Here is a 22659-nt window from a genome sequence, read left to right on the forward strand (position 1 = left end):
TGGTGGCGGCAGGTCACATATCGTCCCGATCAAAGAAAAGACAGATGAAGAGCCGGGACAGACGGAAGTCGAAGTTATGGAAATCAATCCCGGCCTTAATAAGGTAAATATAATCTATACCATTACAATATTGCCTCGGCCGTTCCGGCTAGACATATGGCAAGGGTGCGTACAGGCATTGCCTAATCCAAGAACCTTGGATTCACAACGGCAAAATCGCAGGCTTAAACGAAATAGGTACACTGATCAGCGGCAGTCCTGTTTCGACTAGAACGTGCCCTATTGTTAAGGGGCTTTAGGTGGAGACGGTGCCAAAGTACTGCTCAAGGGATCTATATACGACGAGGGTAAGCTACAAGGGTACCGAAGGTGAGCGGAAAGTCATTATGATTGCCGCAACATACATTCCTTACGAGGAAGCGTGCCCACCAGAGAAAATGGTCGCATTAATTAGAGAGTGCGAAGCCGAAGGCACCAAGCTTATAATGGGTTGTAATGCAAACATACATCACCCATGTTGGGGCCGCACAGACTGCAATTCTAGAGGAGAAAGTCTATTGGAGTTCTTAGCAGCAACGAACATGGACTTTCTTAATACGAGCAGCAGATCCACGTTCCGAAACGCCGTAAGGGATGAGGTCATAGACGTCACCCTGGACTCCAGGAACGTGTGGTCCGAGGTTATGGACTGGAGGGTGTCGGAAGAAGTCTCCATGTCGGATCACCAACACATTGTATTCAGACTCGACAGACAAAGTACGCTCGACCAGCTCATAAGAAACCCTAGGAAAACAAACTGGGTAGGTTACAGAGAGGAACTCAAGGCCAAGATCAGTTGCTTCCCTGTCACATACGGGACAGCGGAAGACATCGATCACTGCAGTAGGATCCTAAGGGACATAATAATAAGTTCTTACGAAAACAATTGTGCACTTAGACTAAAGAGGCCATATCGAAGGGCGCTCCCTGGTAGAATAAGTCACTGGGGAAACGCAGAAAGCAAGTAAGGCGGCTATATAACCGGTCCAAGCACACGAAAAGTGACAAGGACAAACGGACGTACAGTGAGGAGCAAAAGGGATATAAGAAGGATATCGAAAAAGCCGGGGTGGAGGAATGGAAGCGATACTGCAAAAGCCGTAGCACGTTATTAGGCACGGCCAGGCCGTGCAGTGTCCTGCAAAACCCGAAGAAGCCACTGACAGACTCGATCAGACTAGCAACAGGGGACTGGGCAAAGAATAGACAGGAGGCCCTAGAGGGCCTAAAGGAACCCACTTTCCAGACTTCAGGGAAGGGGCAAGGTCAGAGGCAGTTTAGCTGATGGTCCGCGAAGAGGACTAGAGACGGGCGAGACGGGTAACAGACAAGGCAAGGATAAGGTTGACCATAGGGACGTTCGAGCCCTACAAGGCGGCTTAGTCCCAGCCTTAGAAAAATTTACCGAGCCTGTCTGGCACTGGGATGTGTGCCGGAAGAATGGGCGCAGGCGAGGGTGGCTTTCCTGCCGCAACCAGGTAATACACATCACGCGGTCGAAAAGGACTTCAGGCCAATCAGCATCACCTCGTTTTTACTCAAAACCCTGGAAAGGCTGATTGACAGATATATTAAGGAGTCATCACTAGTAGAAGCGCCGCTGCACAGCAAACAGCATGCCTACCAGACAGAAAAGTCAGTGGACACAGCGTTGGTGGACGCATTCAGCTTCATTCAAAAGGGCATGAAAAACAGGGGTTTGGTATTAGTGGCTTTTCTAGACAACGAAGGGACTTTCAAATACACGACCGGCGAGGCGATTTCAGCAGGTATGGAGGAGTATGCAATACCAGCAATTGTCGCCAGGTGGATCAGCGTTATGCTGAGGACCAGGACGATAGTGGCTGCCTGGAGAGCGTACTCTTGCAAAGGAGTGGTGAGGAAGGGATGCCCACAAGGAGGGGTACTGTCACCGATACTATGGTGTCTGGTGGTGGACAGCTTGCTCTGCATCCTGAATGAGGCTGGTATAAACGCACAGGCATATGCAGACGACATCGTCATCCTGATTAGGGGGAACGACGAGGACGTGCTAGCAGGTCTAATGCTGTTAGACACTAACAAATTCAGTGTCATGCTGTGTACAGGTATAAAACCAAGCCAGTGGAAGGGCTCCAACTCCATGGAGTTACCCTGAAATTGGTAAAGGAGGTCAAATACCTGGGAGTCACACTCGACGCCAGACTCAACTAGGGGAAACACATCAAAGATAAATGCGAGAAAGCGATAGGTACTTTCTGGGCCTGCAGAAGGGCTTTTGGCAATACCTGGGGTCTAGAACCAAATAAAGTGAGATGGCTATATGAAGCAATCATAAAACCAAGACTCACCAATGGTACTGGTATAGGGCCACAAGTGTAAGTTGAATACTGCACTAGACAAGGTGCAAAGATTGGTCATGGGAGGAATAACGGGATCCATGCGAACGACACCTACGGTCGCTATGGAAAGAATGTTGGAAATCCCTCCACTAGGCAAGGTAATAAGGGCAAATGCGTGCAGGACGTTCTGTAGAATAGCGAAATTAACGAAGTGTTCAGATTTCAAGGATGCGGCTCTTCTGGAACAAGTAATGCCGCTAATGCAAGAAAGAGGTTGTGACAGAATGGCAGAAAGAATTTATTTCTCTAAGCCGTTCTCGATCATAATCCCAGAAAGGGAAGAATAGAAGACAAGTTCACATGAACTCCTCAAAAACAGTGTGGTGTGGTATACAGATGACTCAAAAAATGAGAACGGTGTAGCAGCAGGTGCCTTGGAAAAGGGAGACATACAAGAAATTGTGTGCTTGCTCGACCACTATGCTACGGTGTTCCAGGCAGAAATTAGAGCCATTATAGAAGCTGCTAAATGGCTGTTGGAGAGAGGCACAAGACAAAGAACTGTAAGCTTCTTCTTGGATAGCAGGGCAGCTCTCATGGCGCTAGACAGTATCAGTATCTCCTCAAAAGTGGTACTAAGGTAGCAGACAGGCGCTGGAATCACTGGCAGAACACAACGCGGTGAGACTGGTGTGGGTACCAGGACACTCCGTTATGGTAGGTAATGAAAAGGCTAAAAGGTTAGCGGGTAGGGGCGCGGACGGCATTCGTGCATGAAGGTGCGCAGTCGCTGTCCCAACCTGCGAGGTTAATAGAGCAATTAAAGACTGGCTCAACACGCAACTTAGCAACAAATGGACCAATGCCGATGGGCAAAGGCAGGCTAGGGCTCTAATGGGCAGCAGCCCACCTGAGGAGTGGCTGCGGACCATTAGGGGCCTGAGCAGGAATAGGTTGAGGCTGGCTGACGAGACATTAGAGGGTAGGATACTGTGGAACCTGAGACTGAGGGACTCTGGGGACTGCAGGTGGTGCGAGTATGAAACGGAGACCACCTTTCACCTGCTGTGAATGCCCAGCTTTTTCAGGGACAAGACTGAGGATGTGGGGGGTTCCCATGTTGAGGTTAGAGGAGCTAAGGTTAAAAAGCTTGGCATCAATTTCCCGAGTTGCCGAAGCTATAAACAAGGTTTTATAAAGTAACTACTGATGGTAAAGGAGGCACAGCACAATGGGCTTCGCCTGAGTGCTCGACCGGCACGTCCCCGTGCAGGGGCCGCCACTGTACACCTCCGCCCAATATGACTATGACTATGACTAATTTTATATGTACGATTTTCTTTATATGCTACAGCTATTAAATTATTTTCCTCATCAATAATTTTTGCAATATTTCCCTTGGAAATAATCGTATTATTATCAGTCAATTTACCAAAACTAATCAAATTTGTATTCATATCTTTTACAAAATAAACATTACTCATAATCACTTTATTTCTTTCATCAAATGCTTTAAAGTAACTAACTACATTTCCAATCTTCGTTGCTTTTATATATCTACGAATCCTATGTTTAAATAATTAGAGGTTTAGGCAGAGGATTAATAATATGATATTTATTAATCTATACAAAGCATGCTAAGAATTCGTCTGCTCACTTATAGCGTACAGCAGCGAGTCCTTCTCGGCCTCTTCCACGGCCACGTGTTAAGCCTCGCCATGTTCCGCAGCTTTGTGCTGCTTGGCCGCTATCTTGGTATTCTCTTGCGAAATGCCAAACTTTGCCACACTTGTAGCACTTTCTTTTTTTATAACGAAGGCGTTTGTTTTTCTTTCACCTTCTTCGTTTTTATTCTTTATTTCGGCTAATTTTATTTTATTTTTTACGTAATCTGCCGTTTGATCTTCTTCTTTCAACGTATCTATTAGATCACCGATGTAGCTGTATGATTCAGGCAACGTGTTGAGCATGTAATTTCATTTTTCTTTTTCACTAATTTTTGCGCCTGCACTTTTTAACTCATTAATTGATTTTTCTAATTCACTGAAAAATGTTGCCGCATCACTATAATTGTTTAACCTTATTTTTTAAATTTTATTTCGGCACACGATTTACAAGGCAGTCGATTCCTTAAAATATATGCTATCTAGTTTTTTTATCACTCCGAAAGTAGTTGTTTCTTCACTCACAAACTCTAACTGCTTATTTATTATTCCATTATAAATAACATTTATCGCTTTTAGATCACCTTCGTCCCATGTCGTGCCTGTTTCCGTTAAGTGTTTTTCTTTTTCTATAACTTGATTGCACTTTTTCAATTTTAAAATCATTATTATTCCTTTCTTTCACATTCCATAATCTTCTCCATCGAACACTAGTATTGGAAAATCCTTTCTCTCCATTTTGCCTATTTCAATTTTCATCTTATCTTTAACTTTATTCTCGAACGTTCCTACGTGTTCGGAATCTTTTTCTTCTTTTTTAACTTCCGGCGTGATCGCATCTGCCATATAACCACGTTCTTCAAGTTTGAATTTTAATCCGCTCGCATCACACTCTTTTCATGACATTTTTCATAAACTTTTTCTCTTATTCGTTAGTCGTTTACTTGTAACTTCTATTGTTGCTTATATTTTTCATCTTCAATTAATAATTCTCTTATTTTTTTTCACTTAGCAACTTTATCTCACCACGTGGCTTATAACCTCTCTAAATTAGCTTTATAGAACTCGAAAGTAACTATACAGCTAAATAAATTTATTAGTGTAAGTATAGTTAGTACTCTGCTACTATGTTTAAATAATTAGAGGTTTAGGCAGACGATTAATAATATGATATTTATTAATCTATACAAAGCATGCCAAGCATGCGTCTGCTTACTTATAGCGTACAGCAGCGAGTCCTTCTAGTCAGCTTCGCATAGTCGTGCGACACTCATCTATATAAGCTGGAGTGGGGAGACTTACATGTGTGTGTCTCTACTACTGCTGTGCTACCTCTCACGCACAGCACGCATCGAAAGTATATGACTACCAAGTAGTTGCGCACGGCGCTTCTGCGCAACCTATCTCTACTATACTATATGTACAGTCGAATGTATTATATTCTCAACAATTCCAAAATCTTTCTTTAAAACGTTCATAAAAGTCGCTTTATTTATCTTAAAAATTTAATTTTAAAATCTTAAATTTTTTTTTTCAATATTTATAATGACTTTTAGACTATGCATTAAAAGTGACGTGACGCAAGCGCGAGACAAGATTCGAGGCCTCGCGCATAAGTCGCGATCCATCTGAGACAGATAGCTTCCGGCCATAATAGCGAACGCGTCGGATCTCATGTGTGAGACTGATTACATCGAGCGACAACCGATTGCGCGCAAGCGTGTGAAAGTGTGTGTAATCGCGAGAAAAAGATGTCCCTGACAACTCCTGCTACCATGGGTAAGGACAACCCGGCCTGTCGATCAGCGACCGAACGAGAGGACATCGCACAGTGGTGTCAAATAAACAAAAAATGACAAAAATCTGCTTCCCTTCAAGTTGCGACCAAAATAACTTCTACCACGGTGAAAATTTTCATTTTTAAGTATATTTTATGGATCTTTTTCCCTCGCAGTGATTCCAATTAATTTTACAAAGTTTCACGGACGCTGAAAATCCTTAGAAATTCGTCAATTTTACTTGATTCGCAGAAAAATAAACTAAATCGCGCTTCGAGCATAGTTGTGACCTTATACCGCAGTGAAAATGTTCGCTTTCAAGAATATCTTATGGATCTTTTTCTCCTACGGTGATTCCTATTGATTTAGAAAAATTGCCCACAATTTCAACAATTTTTATTTTACACTAAAGCTATTAGCTTTAACTTTAATTGTTTTCTATTCTGATATTCAACATATTATGTATTCGAGTAGATGCAAACAAATAGTATATTGTGCAACTAGGGAGGAAACTCCCCCCTTATTCCACACCGTACTTTTAATGATAAGTGCATGAATAGGCCACTTATCATGCACATGAAAGGAATGGGAAATTCGAGGACTTTTCAAAGTGAAACAATAGTATATTGAACATTTTGAAAATCCTCTGTGAACTCTGTGTACGCTATGATTGTATAACTTTTTATCTACAAGTCGAGAGTCCTGTGATAGGCAGAAAAGAGCTCGTCAATACATCTGGCGTTAGTGGAAACTAGAGCTTGAATTGGTTCGATCAACGACACTGAACAAACAGCTGTACACATAAAAACCCTACACAGACATATTTCTCCACGGAAAATTTGTGCAGTGTTGTAAAATAATAAAAAATTGGTGTAGAAATTGTCGGTGTAGAAAATATCTGTGTAGAATTTTTCTGTGTAGAAAAATACATTTGTACAGTTTGTTCGGTGTCCGATCAACTAGCTACGAATACACTATGAAGAAGACCAAGGTCTTCGTAAGCTACTTAATGCTACTTAATATTAATATTACGACTAGGAAAAATAAAAATAACATCTTAGATTAAAATTGTAAAATCACAATAAAAATACAAAGTGATACTAAACTTCAAAATAAGTGTGAAAATAACGAACTCTGTAACTTGGAACGTATGTGAAGTGTTCTGGTCCAATAAAAAAAATATAACAATATAATCTAATTCAATCAATGTGTACTATATATTCTAAATAATAGTAAATATCAAATGAATAACCCTACAAATCACCTGTGATTCGTATGAAAGGTAAAAGCGTTAATAATCACGTCAGTCAGCAAAAGCAGATACAAAACAGCGTCCACCACAATAACCCTCTTCGCTTAAAATTGAGCTGCGGACAGACAGACGTCTGCATAAAAGAGTAAATCTGGATAAATCTAACTCATTCGCGATATAAAATAATAGCCTGACATGTCCATTTTGTCCGCGATATAAGATAATAGCGTGACACGTCCGACTGGTCTGCGATATAAACCAATAGCGTGACGTAACCAACTTGTTTGAGATATTAAACTCTCAGTAACGATGAGGCTGTCAACCCAACGGTTGTTTCCCGGAAATAAATAATGATTTGTGAACTCACGCAGTCTGTATTACTAATAAATACGGTCTTTGCAACATAATAAATAATATTGCCTGCTTTATCTATCACTTTTATTTAACATTTAATTCAAAACTTTTACCCATTTTTGCTTAATAAGCAAATAGGATATATATTATTTTAAATGATTTATCTATTACTTCCTTAAATTATTTTTAAATTTTGTTAAATATATATGGTGTTCGCGAGGTATAGTTTTAAGGGAGGAGGACTGGTATCTAAGTTTCCCCTGTTTATATGGCTTTAGGTGATGATTCTACGTGTTTTTATTAAATTTCTAACTCTTATATATATATATATATATATCCAAATTAATAGTATGATTTTACTTTGCTGAGTAAATCAATTTTTCATGGTAGTTTTTTTTAATGTAATACTAGCGTGATTCACCTCGCTCATAACCCTGCCAGATTTTTATTTATTAAAAGTTAATTTTCCTGGTAGCATAGGAAATGAGTGATAAAGGCGAATAATAATAAATCAATAATAATAATTAATTAAATTAAGTTTAATTGTTAATTAATAGAATTTTTTCCTAATTAATATCAATAGTATTTTAAAATTATTTTTAATAGTCTCACAATATATATACACACACACACATACATTAGGAGGGTTCCCCCTGCTCGCTCTGCTCACCTACCTCCAATACAATTAATTTGACGTTATATATATATATATATATATATATATATATATATATATATATATATATATATATATATATATATATATATATAGATTACATACCCGCACATATATATATATATATATATATATATATATATATATACACACACACAGTAGGAGGGTTCCCTCTGCTCGCTCCGCTCGCCTACCCGCAATACAATTAATTTAACATTTATCTAAATAACAAAATAGGTAATGATTATTTATACATCTATTTTTTCCACATAACCTATGAGGTGAATAAAAAGGCGCGTTTTTTCTCTGTTTACAATAATGTTATGTTTTATTTAACTTGATTTAAAATTTAATATTTAGAATAATTATCTCATAGAAATTTGAATATACTTGAATCATGTGTTCTATTCGTAAATATTTATTACTTTCATCACTATTATTCAAAATTATATAACTAGATATAGGGGAAACGAGGTACTCTATATTCCCTCCAGCGATCATTTCTTCTACATCTTCTTCTTTCTCCTAGTTCTTCATGCGATCCCGTAGGATTTCTGCCAAGATCTTCTTGCGTGTAGCTTACTCCGAGCATTGATGCGGCCGCTTCACGCCCGGGTGGCCGCAGATGTAGCATCTCGGCTCTTCCTCCATCTTCTTCCGAAGATACTCGGCGCGCTACCGCTCCTTTATCCGCGCACATTCTTTCTCTTGGTAAGTCCGTGTCAATGTGATATATTATGATGATGTCAATGTAATACATTATGATTATGTCAATGTAATATATTATGATGCCAATGTAATTTATTATGATGATGTTAATCGCCCGGTGCAGCACCTTGCTCACGTCTTTCAAGATGATAACGCCATCCGCTTTAGCTGTTTCGGCCGATTTTCTTTAATCGAGCCCTAAGATGGGCCGGGCTTACGTTTTCTATCCTGCTAATTCCCCGTCAGCGCGCTTGCCGTTACAATTTTCCGAGGTCGCCCGCGCGGGCGGCGAGAGGGTTTCGGGGTAGCTCCATTTACGGATTCCCCACTTCTCTCTGCCATCACGGATGTCTACTCATATTTACCGGGCCGTTGCTCGCGTTCGCGCTTACCTCCCGCCACTACGTCCGTCGGCTTGAGCTCAGACTCAAGTTCGCACGCTTCTGGCGGGTCGATCATTGCCTTTACCTCTTAAGCATCCCCCGGTGTTTGAGACTAATCGTCGTCCCCCTCTTCGTCGTCTTTGTCATAAAAGATCTTCATTTCTTTGTCCGACACTAGCTTTTCCACTTTTTCTCTTTTATCGGTCAGCTCGAATGTATTCGAGTCGACTTAGGGTGTAATCGTATATGGGTCTATGTAAGGAAAAGACAATTTTGCCGTGATGCCTTTCGTCGCAGACAACAATACGTGTCTTCTATTGGCGACGTCGCCAACCTTGAAAGTTAGCACTAGTTGGCGGATATCAAAAAATGCCGCCTGGTAATCTTGCGACTCGCCGGACAAAGCCTTTGCACGCGAGAATTGTCGCGTGATTTTATTATTTCTTGGAGATCCGGTTTTAAATTGTTTACAGCTAACGCGGTTTTTGGTCGCCAATCCAACTCGAGCATAAATTTACAAAAGGTGTATCCGAAATCAGTCTACAATTTACTAAAACTAACGCGTACCAAATCTAAACAGTTGGGTTACCGAAATCCGCGAGTCATCGGTTAGACGGTTCACTTGTGTGAAAACACAAATAAGCCGCCTGTACCTGTCTATCGTAGCTCCGATTTGAATAAATTTTCGCCGGCGGCACCTGGAGCGTAGTGACTTCTACGCAATGGCCAGTCTCGCCCTTCGGGTAACGCTACTCGCCACGCGTCCCTCGCTCAGGTTGACATTATGCATGCTAACGTCAACGGCTTGCTGACTCACTTCGTAGAGGTGAAAGCTAACCTACATCTTAATTTTAAACACATTATTGCTATCACAGAAACTAAGCTATCCAGCTACGACGGTGATGCCTCGGTTGCTATTGACGGCTACGACCTTGTTCGCCATGATCGCGAGTGACGTGGTGGCGGTGGTGTGGCTGTTTACATTCACAAGTCACTGCGCTCCAGAATCCTTGCCAAGTCCGATATCCGAGATGGGACAAGCACAGAGTATGTTGTGCTTGAGGTGTCCAGTGACAGGGACAAGCGCCTGTTCTCGGTGGTGTATCGACTTCCTAAAGTCGCCCTACCGCACGCATTTTTCGATAAGCTCGCGGTCTTTTTACCTCGTTACAGCAATGTGGTTGTCACGTGGGATTTCAATTGCAACATGCTCTCCGCTACATCGTTCGAGACCAAATATCTTGCTGTTCGTTTGATAAGCCACACATGGCTCGACCTTTTTGTTGTCCATTCATTGTTCGCGGTAAACTATACAAAATCTGACGCTCCGTTCACGTATGGTCATGACCGCATCGATCTTACATTCTCGTTTGCGCGCCCCAACATTTCTGAACGGAAAATTCTCAATCGCAATATATCTGGTCTCAAAAATAATAGCGATTTTATCAAGGACGTTAACTGTAGCCTTAACGCGTTGGCAAATAATAATGTCTGCGAGCTTGACGATTTTTTCTCTTTCTTCAATTCATTAATAATTACATCTCTTGACAAGTTTGCGCCAATTCGACCAATTGTTACGAGAACTCGACAGAAACCGTGGGTCACCCAGGCCATTAGGACCGAAATCAAAGGATCGCCGCAAAATTTTTAAACGCGCCTGTGAGAGAAGCTCCTCTGAGTTATTAGCTGAATCTACACCATACTTGTCCTTTTTGACTTCTCGAAAGCATTTGATAGAATCCCTCACATACTACTCATTCAAAAACTTCGATTTTGAAATATAGAAGAAAACACACTCCAATGGTTCACCTCATACCTTGCTGACAGATGTCAGGCGGTTGCCGACGAGGGCGGCTCAATTTCAGACTGGATTGCTACTAGTGCAGGTGTTACCCAGGGCTCCGTCCTGGGACCCCTGCTATTTTCTATCTTTATTAATGATCTACCGCAGGTACTGAGGTTCTCTGACCACATAATCTACGCCGATGACACTCAAATTTACCATAGCTGCAAAAGAGATGAACTTCCAGACGCCATTAACCGAATTTTCCAAGACTGCACTGCAATAGCTAACTGGGCTGCTGCCAATGGGCTTACCCTTAATCTTGATAAGACTAAGGTAATGGTCCTTGACAGCTCCCTTAACCTCTCTCTCTCATCAACCTACATACTCTTCCGGCTGTATCAGTTAACCTTACACCTATCCCCTACGTATCAGAGGTGAAGAACCTTGAGGTCTGGATTGCCTCTGACCTCAGCTGGGGACGCGATGTGTCTCACATCTGTCAGCAGGTTTTTCGCACGCTTCGCCAGCTTCACTCGCATCAACGCGCACTCTCATTCGGCCTTCGCAAGTCCCTCTGTCAATCACTCATTTTACCCTTCTTTGACTACGCCTGCCTGGTGTTTCATGATCTATCCGGGGAACTAAATCTTAAATTGCAGCACGCACGGAATGCCTGCACTCGCTTTGTTTTCGGAAACATCCCGTGGATGGATTATGTAACGCCGTATCAACAGAAGCTTAGCTGGCTACCAGTAAAAGCTCGCCGAGAATACTTTCTCGGTATTCTCACTTTCGCTCTTCTGCAGACAGGTCGACCTAACTATCTGGCTAAAAACTTTATATTAACGGCTGACCGGGATGTGCGCAGGTCTACTCGGCATCATCTTCCCACGTTTTATATTCGTCGTTTCAACACTAATCTTTTTTACAACTCTTTTCAAATCTCAGCCTCCTATTTCTGGAACAGTTTACCCAACAACATTACCTCACCATCCCACAATAACACATCTCTGAAAACTGTAAAGTCATTAATTCTTAAACATTTATTATTCTGCAATGCTGTCTTGTCACCTGCTCACATCTCGGCCATCCCTCGATTTCAAACTTAGTATACTGTTTATAATATAGCCCTTAGCTTTAACTTTGTTTTCTGTACAGGGCCACAGAGCCCTAAGTAGTACTAACAAGTTGTATTATTTATTGTTACATTAGTCTTTACAAAGCCGCAGAGCTTCTAGTTATAATTACTCTAAGTTATTCTTATACCTACATACACATTCAACTTCATAATCTATACACCACATTCTGTCAACGCTATTCTTCAATATACTTTCTGTGTATATATATTGCACTTGTAACAAAATATATAATTATTTGTACGAAAATATATTTCTGAATACCCTATGGGTCTTTAAGTCCCTGGATTAAAATAAATGTCTAACTCTAACTCTAACTCCTACTGTGCAGCCTCTTGATCTTCTTTTCCTCTAAAAGATCCTCTAACGATTTGTGAAAAGCAAGCATTCTCGTTCGCTGACCGTGTAATTCCTCTCTGTGGGGGTGAGTACTCTGCTGGCGAATTCTAGTACTCGGTCTTGTCTGTCTATGCACTGCGTCAACACAACGCTGTATTACTTGCATCAGTTTGTATGACAAACTGCTGAACGAAGCACGGTCAGTGCAGTACTGGAGCCAAGGCGATAAGAGTTTGCAGTTCTGACATCAGATGTTTATGTAAAAGGTCTAGTTGTTTTTTCAGGCTTGGTTGTGGCTTTATTTCCTCCATCATGCCTCCCAGGCATATCACAAGATCGCGCACGAGCTTGTGCGCGCCCTGGTATTTTCTCTCTGCGTCTGCTGTTGGAATAGCCTGTTCGTGCCGTACCGTCTTGTCGCCGCCGCATAGAACTCTTCACAGCGTTATCACTCATCTTTGTTGTTCTCGCATTATTTTGCAACTACACCTGTAAATACGAATGGCAGAGCCGCCATCCTCTCTGCTTCGGTTATTTGCGCTAAATTTCGTTCTTTCGCAAGACGAGCTAATTCTTCCTTCTCACTACACGAATTTATTTTAATGCCCACCTACTCCGACGCTCTTGCTCATTACCTGCAACTTTGAGGCGCCAGTTTGTAACGAGGCAACTGGCCTTGTGCAAGGCGGCTACGAAGATGCCGCAGAGTCACCGAGCAGTTTCTTTATCTGTTAATCTACTACGCCACGTCTAACTCTCTAGGACGTTAGCCGTCAGTGCAATGACGACTCCGTGCAATGCAGCTAAGTCACTCGCGTATACAAAATGCACGTCGAGTGAAGCTCTCCGCGCTTTTTCCGCGCACAGAGTTGCTTGGCTGCCAATGGCAACGACGATGCCGCGGATATATCCCAGTCCAACTCTGTCAAGTCCGCGAACAGGAGAAAGGAAGGACGAGGTTCGTAACAGCAAAAAGCGCAACTTGTAAATAGAATAGTTGCATATATAGATCACTTTAATTGTTTACAATAGTCGCACACGGCACGCGAGAGAACGATGTTCAGTAGACGAGTTAAGGATTCGATGGCAAGAATCACGGCTTCGGCGTCTTTATAGTCTTGTGAAAAAATTCGTGAGATATACGGAGATGCGAAGCACGCGTCGAGCACAATCTTCGGTGACCAAGGTCAAACACCAGATTACGGTCGAAGAGGCGTCCCTTCTAGCCAAGCTGCTTCACTCCTTGAAAGGCTCCTGGGTTGCTGCTTCTGGACGTCAAGCTGAAATTAAAGGGGCGAACCATATGAGTTGATTGCTCGAATGATGCTCGTCGACAAGATACGTTTACCGGGATACTATAGTTTAGTCTCCGCGCACGTGTGTTTACTGGTCGCAAGGTCAAAATAGTCTACCTTTAAGCGCAGTTTCTCACGCGCGCCTTCGCGCACGACTTGGCAACTTTGCGCTTGCATGCCGAGCTAACATCGCGCGACTAAACAAGCCCGTGCTATATGAATTCGCGACCACTTGTTACAGAATAAAGTATTAAAAATAAACGAATAAAATACATCATCGTTTATTGAAATTACTATGAGATTCTATATTAATTTCTTATTCTGAAACATTAAAATTTTTGTCATCATAGAAAAAAATCGCGCTCTTCTATTAACCTTATGGATGGCGTGGAAAAAATAGAACTTTTAACATAATAAATAATATTTTTTACGATGTGTTTTGCATTAAGTAACTGAGGGGCGTTGAGGGGGGAACAGAGGGAGAGGTGGGCAATGAGGGGGGGCGGGGGGGGGGGGCTTCATGAGTAAAAAATAACGCGTTTTATGAAACGTTTTAACGTTATTTTGAGGGTGGCTGAGGAGTAGCTGAGGGGGGTGGGATAAATCTCACCTTGGCTCAAAACAACTATATAATATAGGTAAATATATATATTTTTTTATTTTCAAAGATTTTTATCAATTTACCTTGAATTTAATTGCTCAGTATTACTAGAACTTCTGAAAATTGTAGACATACTATCTATTCCATTAATGCTGCCAAGTGTAGAAGCGTTTCTTCTTATATACTCCATAGCATCTTTCATTGTAAGTTTTGAATAAGTTTCCAGTATTTTAGGTTCTGCCCCAAAATAATTCCTCAAAAGATATGGGCGAATGTATCTATTATCAAATCTTTTGAATCTAAGTATAAATAACAATTCATATAATTAATAATTTAACTACCATTATGAAAAAAAACTAATTATCTTTTTAGATAAATGCTTAATACACTATTACAAAATTAATACGCCGCCTCTTATGGGGCCGCGATAATTCTCGCAGTAATATATAAGCCCGGATAGCAAAACAAGGGGCATGGCCTAGACCAACCTTACAGTAGCTGTCTCGGTAACGCGTGTTTATGTAAATAGAAGCATTTGTTTAAGTAAAAAATAGCTAATGAGGCTAATAAGCCTGATTTATGACCTCTTATGTAAGTCAACAGTAGTTAATTGTTGTAGACTGTAATTAAGTAGGTCGATTAAAATGAATTATGACCGCTTCAGTGATAAAAATGTGTGTCATCGCCATAATGAGTGACCTATTTTTCAATATTATGATTAAATAAATCTTGGTAAGTGCAACACTAGCCTGCATATTTCAAAATGGTTTAAGTGGTATTATTTATGACCACTAATTTTTTTTTAATTAACTATATAGGTCACGTATTCACTTTGTACGAGACCTTGGCCTCCTTTCCTTAACACTATACTAGCCTTGCGCGCTGCAGTTGGCGTCAAATCCCTCCTCCTTTTTACTCCATACCGGCCTCAAGCTCTTAGAGCGCGTGTTCATCGCGACTCCCTCTTTTATTCTCACCAGTTTACGCTGTAGTAAACCCAAGCATCTCTCTTCTTGAATCAAGGCTCCACTCTTCTTTTTACGCTTGCCCCGAACTCGCATTGTACTGAGCTCCGTGAGCACGGTGAAGTCCAAAAACGACTTGAATATCGTAATTAAAAAAAACCGCTTCCAATTATTTGGCACGTAGCTTTCTCCAACAAAATTTATAGTTTATTTATAGTGATGATGCGTGTGCTTTTGAAAAAAAGGAGTGATAAGGAAGTAACAGGATTACAAGATTCACGAAGACATAAGAAAGAGAATAGGTTTAGTCAGAAAAAAGGTAAAAGGAAGTAGGGTAAAACATTCTAAAAATTTAGTCTAGGCATGGTGTAGAGTTTAAGTAAAAATAGTTAGTTCGAGAAAGTATGAGCAATTATGTGTAATATAAGGATATTTCGAAAATTTAGTTCAGGCGTTGTGCAGAATACCGTATATTCAGTATATATAGTGAGTTTGAGTAAAAAAAGTTGATTCAAGCAAGTATGACATGTAATATAAGGTTTTTTAAAAAAATTAGGCTAGGCGTAGTGTAGAATATATATATATATATATATATATATATATATATATGTATATATATATATATATATATATATAGTAAGTTTGAATGCAAAAAGTTCGTTCAAGAAAGTATGACGTGTTATATAAGGTCACTTTGTATGAAAATTAGTAAAAGTATGCGTATATATACATGGTGATGAGTATGATAATATACAGTTACAGTGCAAGTGTTTAATATAGTTAGAGTAAAAACAATTCATATTTTTTTAACATATATAGTCATTGTACAAGTATTTCATACAAGCAAATGTGAAAAGTATAGTTTTTCAAGAATTTAGTATGGGTATGTGAAGAAATGTCAGTTTCTACCTTTATTGGTCTACAAAAGTATGTCTAAAAAGATGCATATACATGGTGATCATGTAGAATATAGTATATTTAATATACATAGTGAATTTGACTAAAAGAAGTTGTTTTGAGCAAGTATGTTGTGTAATATAAGGTCACTTCTTATGAACATCAGGTCCTGCGCACGGACGGAAAGTCAATTTTTCGAGAATGAGGCTTCATTAGTAGAAAGACTTTTTTCAATTGGGTATTTAGAATTTTTAAATATTGTGAATTTGTTTAGAATCTAATTTTCTACAAAAAAAACAGGATACTTTTATGAAAAAACCTTTTTGTAAAAAATGGCTCAGAAAGAATTGAAAAAAAAACACATTTTTGGTCAAATCCAATAGGCGTTCGCCCTGGGTATAAGACGTTTCTTCGAAACTTTTTATACGGGGCGAGTGCCTAAAAACTGCGAGTGACTTAGTTTTTCCGTGAAAAATCAAAAACTATATTTGTTGCGAAATTGGATAAAACAGGATTTTTCTATGCCTATGGAAGAGGATGAAGAGGAGGTGACTATGAATGTAGAAGAATACAGGAATCAAGGTGGAAGCTGCATACCCGTGGGCAAGCATTCAGCACAGAAAACGAATTTCTGTGCTGAATGTTCTTTGTCACGCCCTTTTAAAAGCACAAAAATATGTTGAGAAAAGTGGTGTTGAAAGTAGCGCCCCCATACGCGACGCGGCGGTGCTCTGCCGAGCTCATATCCGTGAGCCCCCACTCCTCTGCTGCGCGAGCTACGTGTGCGAGAGTGCGCCGCGCTCACTTATTGTCTATCCGTCTGAGTTAGTGGTGCTGCGCTTGCATATATATATATATATATGTATATATATATATATATATATATATATATATATATATATATATATATACGAAGAAAAAGATATTAGACCGGAAGTTACTAAACTGTATAATAAATAAAGTTGAAAGTGATTAAAGAATAGTGTTGTTCAATTCTCCTGGATCTGCCTCCACATTCCCAATAATTCATAAAGTGGCAAACTGCAATAATTAGAAAACCCATGACTGGCAGAATAAGAAACATGTTCTACTGCGGTACGGTGGTGCTTTTTGCCGCTCCTACTCGCACCTATCATCGGAACTCTTGTTTTAAAGCTATTGATCACCAAGTCAGTAGACTAGTCGACGACAACGACGACGACTACGGAATAAATCGCGCGAGAAAAATGATTATCGTTCCCAAAGATAAATTTAAAGACAAGGGTGAAAAATGTCAAACTATTTACAAATATTGCGGCAATATGATTTTAAAAGATTCTGAACGTATCGCTGAACACGATCCCGAGCATGATATGAATGAAATAGAGGTCTTATCGACAGTTATGACGGAAAAAATTATGCTTGACAGTGTGCCAAAGAGTTACGCTTTAAAAACGCGTCTTCTGCTAAAACACTGGAAAACAGTTGCTGGCGATCGTCTCAAGTGGGATAGTAAAGGTAGAGTACGTCTAGACAGCAAGCTCAAACAAAATTCCAACATTATAGAACTGATTAGCGACGTTGTTGCACGCAGGAAAAAATCAGTAGAGCCATCGGAAGTGCCCATCGGCCGTTTACCTTTCGCTAAATTCATCAAGACAGTCAACACACCGATAAAGCTTATTTGAAATCCAGAAATATTGAAAATTGGTAAACATTTGACATCTTTGAATACTACAGCAAAACGGTGACTGCCTAATAAAGACAGCATTAGCGCGATAATAGAGATTCTTGGCACTAGCAAGAGTGAATCACCATCTGCTGTGACGAGAAATCAAGCAAAGAACAAGTGCAAACTTTTGAGCATGTCCTACAAAAAGCAATACTACGACGTCTTGCATGAGGCAGATAACGCGACTGCGCGCAACTGCGTGCGCGTAAATAAAAAAGGTAAACTATTCAGCGTAGGTAAAAGTGGGAAAAGGAACGTTTATGCGAGTGGCTTAGCAATCAAGACACCTATACTCCTCACAGATCTGTTAAGCGTAAATTTCAGCGATTAAGCTACAACGTAACCAACATCTACGACGTATTGGAGTACGATTCACTGCAATTAACCACAATTAAAGAACATAGCAATGGATGTATTGAGTAAACAGGCGTGAATGGAAGGGGCACGTTATTGATCATACAGGGGTGGGGCATGTGCGTCGAGGCACGCTACCTATCCGTGGGGAAGGTGCGGCCTAAATCTAGTGGAGGGGCTTTTGGCTCGGGGCATAGCATCGATTCGGGAAGGAGGGGGCGGCCAGTCTCGGGGTCCGTTATAGTTAAGATGGTCTAGGGTGGCCGATGGGGTAGTAAGTGGTGGTCAGCTTCAGGACACGGTATCATTCAGCGGAGGCGGCACGGTGTTGTTCAAGCGTGTTTGTTTATACATTTTTTCATATTGTAAATTTGTTTATTGTTGTTGAACACTTTGTTTATTGCGAATTTCTTGGATGGATTAAATAATTTTGTGTGTGAATAGGGTAAGTGAAAAAAGTAAGAAAAATGTTTAGATGTTACAAACAATTGAATGTTTATAAAAATTATTTGTAAAGTTTGAAAGTTATAGGTAATTTGGGGGCCTATTGTCGGAGTTGAGTATTAGGAGAGTATCTGGAGCAGGTAGTATCCGGATCTGGGCCTAGGAGGGTTTGGATTGCGTACCACCCGCTGCGAAGAGGGTGCAGTGAAGCATATGGGATAGTTGCGTGTTTTAGGAGAGCAGAAGTTTGGTGGAGGTAGAGTATGGTAACAGGGAGAGAGAGAGAGAGGGCTTCGAATTTTCGTGTTTCCCGCTTTGGTATTATGAGCATAGAAAATTTTGAGAGTTATACTGAGGGGATTGGGGGTTTTGCGGCCCTGAGAGCGAAAATGTGTTTATTTATGACAGTTGCGTAGCGTAGGCCCAGATGTTTGTAGCTTTCACAAATGGTGTTATTGACGGAAAATTGAAGATGTTTTGAGTCGGCGGAGGAGTGTTTCGCTTGTATGAAAATCGATGTAGGATATAATATAGATTTGTGTGTTTTTTAATAAATAAAATCGTGATTTAAGAGTAAAAAAATATTTATTGTAGCAGGCGACTTTTTTTATACCTATTTGTTATTTGGAAAAGTTACAGCTTGATTTTCGTAAATTTTTACAAGCAATTTTTTTAGATTATTGGCATACACCGTTGTTAATTTTAAGTAGGAAATATCGAAGTAGTATTTTAAAAAGTTAGCGTCTTTAGAGGCGTCAAACTGCTTTTGAACATTTTATCGTACAACTTTTGTATTATTTTCAATGCGTAATTTTCGCGTTCGTCAATACAGATGGCTGCTTTTTTCAGTCCGCGAAAAGTCCGTCTTTGTAGTACAGTTACAGGGGTGAAAAAATGTTTCCCCGTGTTAGTAGGCTTTTTGAGAATTTGGTCGAAAAGAATTGATTTCACGCCAAAGGATGTAGTGAAGCGTATCTCTGTATCGTCAACAAGTAAGATTTTTTCGTGGTTGTTGCTGTCGTCAAAATATGCTATAATTTATTAAAGATTATTCAGACGAGTGATTCATGTGGTGAGGCTTAAAATAAGTCTGTAGGAATACTGATGGTTGAGAAGTTGAATGAAAAGTGTCGGTGCTGTCGTTGTGCATAAGGCAAACGCTGATTTTTTTTTGAATTTCAGTTATTTAAAGGGTAAATTGTTGTTAATACAGCAAAGTTTGGCGATGTAACTACACGATTGTGTTTTGCCTCGAGCATGATTATTTTTTTCTTTCTGTCTTCTTCTAGCAGCTCTCCAGGTGTGTCCTTTCGTTTTAGCATAGCTTGAGCTATTGTAACACTTAACGGCACAAACACACGCACACGTTGGACGATTTAAATATTTTATGCAATTCTTCCATATGCTAAAGTTTTGATGTCGTCGATACATAATTTTTAGAATCTTTTATAGCCTTGTTGTCCCGGAAAAGAATGTGTATTTGAGGAATACTTTTCAGTACACATCTTTCAGCTAGAGGAAGAAGATGAGTCATCTTTACTTTTCTGATCACTAGATGTATCATTACCAAACCTTTTATAACTTCTTTTATTTAGAAAAAGAGTGTGTATTTGTAGAGTACTTTTGTCAATCCATATTCACTTATTTTTAATAACAAGTTGTAGTTTATTTATTTTTTTTAATATTTACCGTAAGCTTGTTGAATTTTTATAAATTTTGGCTCAATATGAAATTCAACTGTCTCATCTAAATTAGAAATTTTATTTTTCAGTTGTGATAGAATATAGTTTGGGTAACAGTCTGAGGATTGTTCAAATCATCAGCGTTACTTGTGTCCGTAAGATATGCTCGGACACGTTGCACAATCTTTTTGCTTCTTTTTATTTCGTCTTCTTGCTTTTTTCTATATTGTTACACCCGATTCCCGGAGATCCACGAATTTTAAACTTTTTAAATGTTGTCTGGACACGTCAACACTTATACTTCAAAGAACTGGCTAGTTGAGTAGAAATTCAAGTAATCAAACTCATACACTCTCGCCTGATTTGGCTGATTAAGAGCCAACCGAACACATCGACACTTTTAATAACACCGTCTAGACTGAAAATAATCAAATGTTTAAAGAGTGTTCTATACCTGGGATAGCCAATCAGAGCGTCGAATTTTGGGTGAGGGTAAAAATTTCGAAAAATAAAAATTAGAAAAGGTAAGATTAGAAATGCAAAATTTATAAACTGAGATTTTGAAATGGAAAAATGTTAAATTGAAATATTGCGTAAAGTCATATCTGTAGTTAAAATATTGCACAAACGATAGTTTTAGGAATTTCCAAATTTAAGTTTTCAAAATTATACCTTTCGAATATTCTGGGACTTAAAAATTTGAGAGAGAGATAAGATTAGATTCTCTACAACTTTCTATTTAAAAAATGCATATCAATCAAGTAGTTTTTGTTTTATTAGCAAAAAACTAAAAAATCACATTTTTCACTCAATTGTTAATAACATACCTTATTAATGTGAGTTGCGAGTTGGAAACACATCAGCAAACATCTACGGACTGTGTTTTGAATGATTGCACAGGCGGATTGCTGCACGTATTTTTGTCAAACAAAAAATCTCTATTGGCTGGCCTAAAGCCCCGCGACGTGTATGTGTGCGCTGTTGTGCATGTATTACGGGCGGGTGTGTTTGCTGTGCTCAGTGTGCGCTACGCCCGCCGCCTGGCGCATTACGGCTAAATCGCTTGTCGGGCCGGCGCGGCCGGTGCTCATGCGGACTCGCCTTCTGATCGTTGCGCGCGCGCTTACTTCGCGTGGTGCCTGTTGTGGCCGCCTTTTCGTATGTTTATTAACGAAACTCGTGTCTCGTTGCAAATAAAACGATATAAATAAAATTTATGTATTTTTTTTAAACACCTGTCAGATTCCTTCTTATCCTTTCATCGATTAATTTCGATTATCACATAAAATTGCGGTTTTTTTAAGAAAAATTAGTCAGCGGTTCTTTAATAACTTTGCCGGGTTTGTCAAACGTTAATACTGGATGTCTTAGACTCACTTGCGTATACACTGCGACGTTGAAAGTAATAAGACTAGTATTAAGATGTATTATATTCTCTTTGGGACCGATGCTTCTAGATAAACGTATGCCGAATTCTTTAAAAGATCCCTATTGGGGAAATATTCGCAAATTTTGCAACCTAGCGTCTGTAATTTAAAAAAGCTACAAGCCATTTTTGTCCAATAGCTGCCGTCTGGTCTTTGACACACTCGTCGATACAAACCGTGACACGTATGACGATTTTCTTTGACGATGCATCGCGTACGAACTCCACGTTCAAGTAAAGAGATGATTGCCTCTGGGTGCGAAAAAAAATTAAATTAGCATCACCTGTAACTCTTTTAAATATAATTTTTTCAGAAGGTGCTTTGTAATGATTTAACATGTCTTTCTTAAGCTGGTCGTATACGGCATACTCCTCAAGTAGTTATACATAAAACGACGAGGGAGTGTTGAATCGTGTAATGCGTAATTCCTTGGTCTGTAGCAGAAGCGCATCGATATCGTGATGCACAATGTCAACGCTCATTTTGAAAAAGTCTCTATTTACACTTCATAACTGGTATTTTCAGTTTACAACTTCTCACTCTGCAGATAGCTAGCTACACATTGCGCTAGTCCACTGCAGCTAGAGAGGAACTGGAGGTTTCGTGTTAAGTGGCGCCTAGGGGATGGGGTCTTTTCACAAGATGCTGCACAGGGGTGGTGGTGCTTACTACGCAAGGAGAGTACACAGGCCCCGTAACTAGCAGCGCTGCATTGGAGACTAGCGTCCGTCAGTTTAAGCTAGACATCTCCTACGTATAGAAGTCTCTTGTAAGCTGTCGGTAAATAAGCTCACCACCGCACCACCCGCCGCCACCGCACCATTAAATAATATTATGCTTGCTTTTT

At 40.0% G+C, this 22659-nt stretch overlaps 1 protein-coding gene across 7 annotated transcripts in view; it reads right to left on the bottom strand.

The window, feature by feature from the left end:
- The window catches only part of LOC103318176 (sodium/hydrogen exchanger 5-like), a 723013-nt gene that overhangs the window by 385769 nt on the left and 314585 nt on the right, over window positions 1-22659 (bottom strand). For all 7 annotated transcript variants that reach the window (XR_004345103.1, XR_004226475.1, XM_031921614.1 and 4 more), the window contains exon 5: window positions 14416-14631. Coding sequence is in view for 5 of the 7 variants with exons in the window: in XM_031921614.1 (XP_031777474.1) it covers window positions 14416-14631 (216 nt within the window). In the remaining 2 variants the exon portion in view is untranslated. The remainder of the gene's footprint in view (window positions 1-14415; window positions 14632-22659) is intronic.

This window comes from Nasonia vitripennis, assembly GCF_009193385.2.
Source record: "Nasonia vitripennis strain AsymCx chromosome 1 unlocalized genomic scaffold, Nvit_psr_1.1 chr1_random0002, whole genome shotgun sequence".
Lineage (NCBI taxonomy): Eukaryota > Metazoa > Arthropoda > Insecta > Hymenoptera > Pteromalidae > Nasonia > Nasonia vitripennis.